Here is a 7,548-nt window from a genome sequence, read left to right on the forward strand (position 1 = left end):
GGGCCCAGGCCTCCTCCACCTGCAGACGGGGGCGGGCGGCCGCTGGGGGCACCAACTCTCCACAGTTGGGGACAACTCTTGCCAGGCCAGAGTGGGGATAGGAGGCGCCTCCTGCGCGGTTGGTGGTGGCCCCAGGTTCGCGCGGCGCGCGGGCGGGAACGCGGCACCATGACCCCCGACTTTCCATCTGGACTGTTCTGGTAACGGACCAGCTCCTGCCGGCGGGACCGGGGAGACGGCGTGGCTCGGGGGCTGCGGCGGCCACTGGCCCGGGCGTGGACGCTTTAGGGGCACCAGCGCGTTGGGGCACCCGGGTTTCGCGGGCCGCAAACTCGGAGACGCGCGTGTCCCGCGTGGGCCGCCTGATCAGGAATAGCGTAGCCCCGTTGCCTCCGGCGCGTTGGTTGAAAGAATCCGAGCCAGCCTCGGGGACGGCGGGGCCCGAGGCCACCTCTCGGGGGCAGCCTTGGGCGGGGACCCGAGCAGCGGCCGGGCGCTCGCCTCCTCGGAAAAGTACCCTCTCCGACCCCGCGGTCTCCACCAGGGCGGCACACCCCGCCCTCTCCCCTCCTCCGCAGGCGCCCGGGGCGCAGAGGCTCGGAGCGGCCTCCGCCTCTGCCGGACCACCCAGGGCCGCCCCGCCGGAGGCCTCCCCGCCCCCGAGCCCTGGGTCACGCCCGGAAGGCCCGGGGCCCCCGCGTCCGGCCACGCCATCCGCCGGGCGCCCCAGGGACTCAGCGCCGGGGTCAACGCAAGCCCCGCCCAGCGCTCCCGCCCCTCCAGCTGCCCGGCTCCTGGGACCGCGCCCCCGCCGGCGCTCTCCACGCACACGCCCAGATGGGGAGGGAGACCCCGGCTCCGCCAGCTACGAGCCGCCGCCCCTGGGCGCGCGTTACCTGGATGTGCGCTGCCCGCAGACTCTGGACGAGCTGGGGGGGCTCCTGCCCCTCGCGCCGACCCTGCGGGCCGGGAGCCCCGGCTTAGGCGCCTCGCGGCGGAACGGACCCTGCCCTGGACCGCAGGCAGCAGCTGACCCCAAGCCGCCGGGCTGCGGGCGAGACCTGTGTGTGTGCGTGTGTGTGTGTGTGTGTGTGTGTGTGTCTGTGTGTGTGTGTGTGTGTGTGTGTGTGCCCGCCGACTCCCAGGAGCCGCGCGGCGCCCGCACTAGAGAGGGAGCGCCGGAGACCCCCCTGCGCCCACCCGGCCTCCCTGCCCCTCTTCCCTTCCCGGGGCTCCGGAAAGGGGAGCTCCAGGCGTGGGGCGCCGGGCCCACGTGGTGCGGGGAGGGCGGGGGCGCGGCGAGAGCGGCGGCGCTTTCTTTATGGGTGGGGGGGCGGGGGCGGCCGGGCTCCGCCTCCGGGGGAGAGGGACGCGCTCCACCAATGGGCAGCCGTGCGGGGGGCGGGGCCGCGGGGCCGCCGCTTAAAGAAACTTGTTGCGGGTCCCGGAGCGGGAACCGAGCCTCGGCGGCGGGGAACGAGTGTCGGGCTACCGCGAGGCGACTTCGGGTCCCGGAGCGGCCGCAGGGCAGCCCCGGGCGCCGGCCCGGGTGCGCGTCTCCTGTGCTCGCCCCTCCGCGCGCGGCCCAGATGCTGGACATGAGCGAGGCCCGCACCCAGCCGCCCTGCAGCCCGTCCGGCACTGCCAGCTCCATGTCGCACGTGGAGGACTCGGACTCGGACGCGCCGCCGTCGCCCACCGGCTCCGAGGGCCTGGGCTGCGCGGGGGGCGCAGCGGGGGGAGCCCGGGGCGACACGGCGGAGGCGGCGGACGAGCGCTTCCCGGCCTGCATCCGCGATGCCGTGTCGCAGGTGCTCAAGGGCTACGACTGGAGCTTGGTGCCCATGCCAGTGCGCGGCAGCGGCGGCGGCGCGCTCAAGGCCAAGCCGCACGTGAAGCGGCCCATGAACGCCTTCATGGTGTGGGCGCAGGCGGCACGCCGCAAGCTGGCCGACCAGTACCCGCACCTGCACAACGCCGAGCTCAGCAAGACGCTGGGCAAACTGTGGCGGTGAGTGCCCGCGCCCCGGGGTCGGGAGTCGGGACCCAGGCCGCCCCTGGTCCGGGACTGCGAGCAGGGCCTGGAGGGCTCAGGGCAAGCGGGGGTGGCGGCCGAAAGCAGGCTCCAGGCTCTGCTCCCGGGGCGGGTGTCAGGGCGGGTCTCCGTGGAAAGACACCCTCTGGCCAGCCAGGGTTCGGAGCCAGGAATGGGGATCCGGGTCCGCGGAGGGCAGCGCCTGGGGTCCGCACCCTCGTGGTGGATGGACTCTTGAGCCAGTTTTCCTAGCGGAGAACACCCTGCGGAGGGCCATGGCTGGCACCCCGACGTGCCCCCCGGCCGCTGCGAGTGTTCCCAGCCCCAGGAGGCCCGTTGGGCACGGAGCAAGCTGCATGCGGCTCTCTGGAGGTGCCCCCTCCTTAGAAAGGGCTCAGCCCCTCCGGCTTCTCGTCCACGCTTGGGGAGGGAGAGGGGCAGGCGAATGGGCGGGTGGCAGGTTTGCCGGCTGGTACCGGCCCGCAGCCTCTCCCTCTCCTGGACACCCTGTGCCGGAAGCAAGGAGGGCAGGAGTGGAGATGGCGGGCGCGCTGTGTGCACGCCTCGGCACGGTGGAGCCGGTGCGTTTTCCGGAAAGTAGGACTGCAGAGGGGAGAAGCTGTTGCTCAGGACAGGCCGCCCCCACCAAACGTCGTCCACTTGGGTTTAAATGGATGTCTTGCTTTGGGGCCCTGGTTCCCGTATCCTGCTCCTCACCTGGCAAATGGGAGCTTGGGGCTTGCATATCTGCGCCCTCCGCCTCTGTCTGGATCTAGGGCGCAGCCACGGGGCGCTGTGGACCACACAGCCCCTGCTCTCCAAGTCCCGCCGCGCAGGCGGTTGGTGGAGAGCCTCAGGAGAGTCCCAGGGGGTGTGTGTCCTAGGGCTCAGCGAGAATGGGCGCCTGGGCCCTGCCAGGACTTCTGGATGTGTGGGAATGGAGGGACAGCACGCCCAGCCGCCCGCTGGAGGCCGGCACCGTTCCCGGGAAGCCTCGCTTTTGTCCACCGCCTGCTGGGTCCTGCCCGCCTCCCCCACCTCCCTTAGAAAGCCCCAGAGAGAGGGAACAACGGGCCGGAATTGGAGGAAGTAGGAGGAGGAAGGCCGGGAGGTTTGGGGCTCGTTCTTTGGCCGTAATAAGCATACCCACCTCCCCCAGGCAGGCTCCGGGGGCTCCTGCAGTCTGGGTCTCCCAGAGGGGCGTGGTGCCTGGTGCCCCGGGAGGCTCCGGAGCCCGCGGCAGGCGGGTTTCCCTGGTCAGAGCGTCCCGGCCCTGGGCTCTGCTGCCCGCTCCCTGCGCCGTGTGCGCTTCCGCCGGCCGCCCCGAGGGCACCGTGGGCGCCCTGGCCATCCCTGCCTGTGCCCTGTGCTGCAGTTTGCTCAGCGAAAGCGAGAAGCGGCCCTTCGTGGAGGAGGCCGAGCGGCTGCGCGTGCAGCACAAGAAGGACCACCCGGACTACAAGTACCAGCCGCGGCGCAGGAAGAGTGCGAAGGCCGGCCAGAGCGACTCCGACTCGGGGGCCGAGCTGGGACCCCACCCGGGCAGTGGTGCCGTGTACAAGGCTGACGCAGGGCTGGGAGACGCGCACCACCACGGCGACCACACAGGTGGGCTCCAGGCCCCCAGCGTGTCCGAGGGTCCCTGGTGCGGGAGGCAGCCGTGGGGTGTCTGGGTGGGAATGGGGTGATTGATGGTGCAGGGGCAGGCGCCTTCGAGAGAACCGGGCCTTCCCCGGGTCCCCTGAAAAAGCACCCAAGGCCCCGGCCTCCTCCGTTTTTGGCGCAGAGTGACCTGCTTAGCATCCTCCAGTGCTGAGGGCCTGACAGCTTGGCTTGGCCGGCGGGAGAGGTGGCGTTTTCAGCCAGACTGGGCTGAATGCAGGCTCCTCTTCCCACACCCAGCCGCTGCCCGCACGACGCTCAGCAGCCCCAGCCTCAGCGCCTGGCGGACAGGGTGGAGTCCCGCTGGGGGCCTTGGTCAGGCTGGCTGACGCCCACCAGCCCCGGAGTGCTTGGCTGACCCGGGAAGGAACGGGGTCTGTGTGGTTCCCGAGTGCCCCGTCAATGCCAGCTCCGGCCAGGCCGGGCCTGTCGCCTTTGCCACCCCCCCCACACCAGCCACCTTGGTCTCTGGGAGGGGCTTCGGTCTTCCCATAGCACAGCGCTTCACGGAATTTTCTCCGCCGAGGAGTGAAGTCTAGGTCTGACTTTGCTGGAATTTCTGGGAATGTGGAGAAACAAAAAGCCGTTGATCCCCCTCTGGCAGTTAGCGCTGGCGTTCCTCCCCTTCCAGCCTCACCGGCCCCACCCGCCCCACAGAAGGGGCATTCATCCCTGACGCCCGCTCTCCCGTCCCCAGGGCAGACCCACGGGCCGCCCACCCCACCCACCACCCCCAAGACGGAGCTGCACCAGGCGGGTGCCAAGCCGGAGCTGAAGCTGGAGGGACGCCGGGCAACGGACAGCGGGCGCCAGAACATCGACTTCAGCAACGTGGACATCTCGGAGCTCAGCAGCGAGGTCATGGGCACCATGGACGCCTTTGACGTCCACGAATTCGACCAGTACCTGCCCCTGGGCGGCCCTGCCCCTCCTGAGCCTGGCCAGGCCTATGGGGGCACCTACTTCCACGCCGGGGCGTCCCCCGTGTGGGCCCACAAGGGCGCCCCGTCGGCCTCCGCGTCGCCCACCGAGACGGGCCCCCCTCGGCCGCACATCAAGACGGAGCAGCCGAGCCCTGGCCACTACGGCGACCAGCCCCGGGGCTCGCCCGACTACGGCTCCTGCAGCGGCCAGGCCAGCGTCCCGCCAGCCACCCCCGCTGGCCCCTTCACCGGCGCCCAGGGTGACTACAGCGACCTGCAGGCCTCCGGCTACTACGGCGCCTACCCGGGTTACGCGCCCGGCCTCTACCAGTACCCCTGCTTCCACTCGCCACGCCGGCCCTACGCCTCGCCCCTGCTCAACGGCCTGGCCCTGCCGCCCGCCCACAGCCCCAGCAGTCACTGGGACCAGCCGCTGTACACCACCCTGACCAGGCCCTGAGGGTCGGGCCGCGGGGAGGGACTTGCGGGCGTGGGGGGGGGGGGGCAGCCTTGTCCCGGCCTGGACAGCCCAGCCTCCGAGCCTCCTGGCGTGCATGGCGAGGGCAGGAGGGGCCCCGGTGGCCAAGCTCCGTCAAGTGCCTGCTGAAGTCTGCAGGGAAACCTGCTTGCCCGCCCGTGGCCCTCTGCTCCAGATGGCCACACCTCCGCCGACAGACGCTCTCCCTCTCCCTTCTCTCTCTCTCTTTGAGGTGGCCGGGGATTATTCCACGAGGAAGGGCTGCTGTTGGGTCCCTCTTCTGGGAGGACTGGCAGCCACGGCACTTGGGTCTGTGTCTCAGCGGAGGAGAAGCGGCAGAACGGCCCCAGGACCAAGAGAGGGGGGACCGGGGGGCCTTGGCAGGCGCTCTGAGGTCCAGGCCAGCCTTGGCGCTCAGATCCCCGGCACGCACAGCCACATTCCCTCCACGACAGGTGCACGGGCTGTCCAGGGTGTCGGTCCACAGACCCTCCGGGACGCGTCCACTGGAGCATCTCCAGAACCGCCTGTCAGATCCGAGGCATCCCCTTGCTGGCAGAGTTCGCCCACGCAAGGTCTGGCTGTGATTAACACGTCTCTCTTTTATTTTTACGTTTTTGATAATTTTTATTTTTGAAGCTTAAATGTGTTTCTTTTGAAAGCTGTTAAAGATCTATTTATGTTCTGTATTATTTTATCTTTAATTAATGAGGTACTTCGGGCAAAGAGTAGAATTTAGGACAAAGTGGAAGCTGGGAAGCTCCCCTGGAGGGCCGGCAGGAGATGGGGTTGCAGCTGTTGCCCAGCGTCACGTGCTCGGCTTTTGGGAGGCTGCCCTGGAGGGCCTGGGGGTCCTGAGGTCTCTGGGAGGCCTTGAGCTTGGCAGCCGAAAATTCGAGGGAGGAGAAGGGCCTTGCCTTGCCACATCTCTGATCAGGTCGAGATGCCCCAGCACCCAGTATCAGGTTGGGGTTTGGGGAGTGGGAATCCATTGCTGGCCACTACTGTGCCACGTGGTACAGAACACGGGAATTCCTGGGAAGCCGTGGCTTCGGAAGTGACCTTGGCTTGCAGGCACCAGGTGCCACCTACCAAGCTGTGAAACTAAACCTTCCCCACTAAACGTTGTTAGGGCCTTAGCTTAGAGGAGTAATACCCGATTCACCGCGCCGCCCTCCCTGCGTGCCCAGCATCGCGCATGCATAGCGCCTCCTTCACAGAAACTTGTGCCTTTAAACTTTGTAAACTTAATTACATCCGTGAAGTTGCTTCTTTTTACTTTTTCTACTTTTCTTACCTTTTTGTAGAAAAAAAATGTCTCTGCATCTATCTACTCCCCTGGGGGTGGGGGCGGGGCAGCCGCAGGCCCGCGTCTCCCTGGGCACAGGGTTCGGAGGACGCGCCCTCACCCGCCTGTTGCCTTTGCTACTTTCTGACCAAGCAACGCTAACTTTTGTACAGATCGATTTGATAAAATTAAACAAAGTGCTTTTTATGAGTGTGGGCTGCATTTTGTGTGTTGCTTTGCGTGAGCCTGGGGCTCCCAGGGCGAAGGTGCCCAGCAAAGGCAGATCGGGCCGTGCCACATGGCCGCCGGCCTCACCCCAGGGCCCTCCGAGTTGGGCAGCCAGGAAGGCTGGGCCCAGAGTGGCAGGGGCAGCCCGTCGTGCCACGAGGCGCCGGCAGGCTTCGGTCTGAGGTGAAACACCGGTGTGGTTCTCGAATCCCGTCTCAGCCTCCGGGAAGGGAGCTCCTCGTCTTCCTTCTTGGAGGGCAAAATGGGTCCAGATGGGCCCGATTCGGGGCTGTGTTTTTCCTCCCAGAGCCGGTTTCTGGGTGGCGGTGCAACGCCGGGAAGCCGGCGGCAGCTTTCGGGCTTGGCACGGAGCCAGCCTGGGATGAAAGCGGCCCCAGGAGCCGGCAGAGCTGTCTGGTTGGAGGGAAGTTTCTAGGGAGAAAATGGTTGTGGGAGTGACAGCCAGTGAGGGGCAGCCGGCCTCTGTGCCAGGCCTCCCGGGCACCCGAGGCCAGTGTGGGGGCGTCTCGGGGCTGGGGGCCACCGCCCCTGGAGTGCAGAGACTCAGCTTCTCAAGGGGGTGGGGGAGGATGTGCTTCTCACAAGAACCCGAATTCAAGAGGCAGCTGCATCTACGACTTTAACGGGGCGGCCTGGGTAGGGGACACCCACGCCGTCTCCTTGCCCGCCTGGCTCTCCGCCCCTCACCCCTGCAGTGGGGATCCTGTTCTGGGGCCTACCAAGAGCCTCGGGGGGTGGGGCTCTCTGGATTTACGAGGGTTCCTGGGGGGTGGGGTGTGCCAAGCCCTGCAGCTAGGAGGATGCTGGGAGGGGCTGCGGAGAGCCAGGTTCACAGACACCCACCGCTGCCACGGAACCTGCATCCAGCCAGGGGCTGTCCAGGCTCACACGTCCCTCAAAGCCCATGCATTGA

General features: G+C 67.9%; 1 protein-coding gene across 1 annotated transcript; it reads left to right on the plus strand.

The window, feature by feature from the left end:
* Positions 1-1,440: 1,440 nt before the first annotated feature.
* SOX8 (SRY-box transcription factor 8) lies at positions 1,441-6,597 on the plus strand. The gene is made up of 3 exons (XM_032269386.1): positions 1,441-2,011; positions 3,411-3,643; positions 4,395-6,597. Exons 1-3 carry the CDS (start codon positions 1,590-1,592, stop codon positions 5,078-5,080), a joined length of 1,341 nt encoding a protein of 446 aa, XP_032125277.1. The 5' UTR covers positions 1,441-1,589; the 3' UTR covers positions 5,081-6,597.
* The last annotated feature ends 951 nt before the right edge of the window (positions 6,598-7,548 follow it).

This window comes from Sapajus apella, unplaced genomic scaffold (genome assembly GCF_009761245.1).
Source record: "Sapajus apella isolate SASKATOON/1434 unplaced genomic scaffold, GSC_monkey_1.0 scaffold192, whole genome shotgun sequence".
In the NCBI taxonomy this organism is placed as follows: domain Eukaryota; kingdom Metazoa; phylum Chordata; class Mammalia; order Primates; family Cebidae; genus Sapajus; species Sapajus apella.

What these genes read in the sequence shown, in the direction of transcription:
- SOX8 (XM_032269386.1), top strand. Translation starts at nt 1,590, where the DNA reads ATGCTGGACATGAGCGAGGCCCGCACCCAGCCGCCCTGCAGCCCGTCC. An exon ending in ACGCTGGGCAAACTGTGGCG is followed by an intron (nt 2,012 to 3,410) that starts GTGAGTGCCCGC and finishes CCTGTGCTGCAG; the next exon opens with TTTGCTCAGCGAAAGCGAGA. An exon ending in CCACCACGGCGACCACACAG is followed by an intron (nt 3,644 to 4,394) that starts GTGGGCTCCAGG and finishes TCCCGTCCCCAG; the next exon opens with GGCAGACCCACGGGCCGCCC.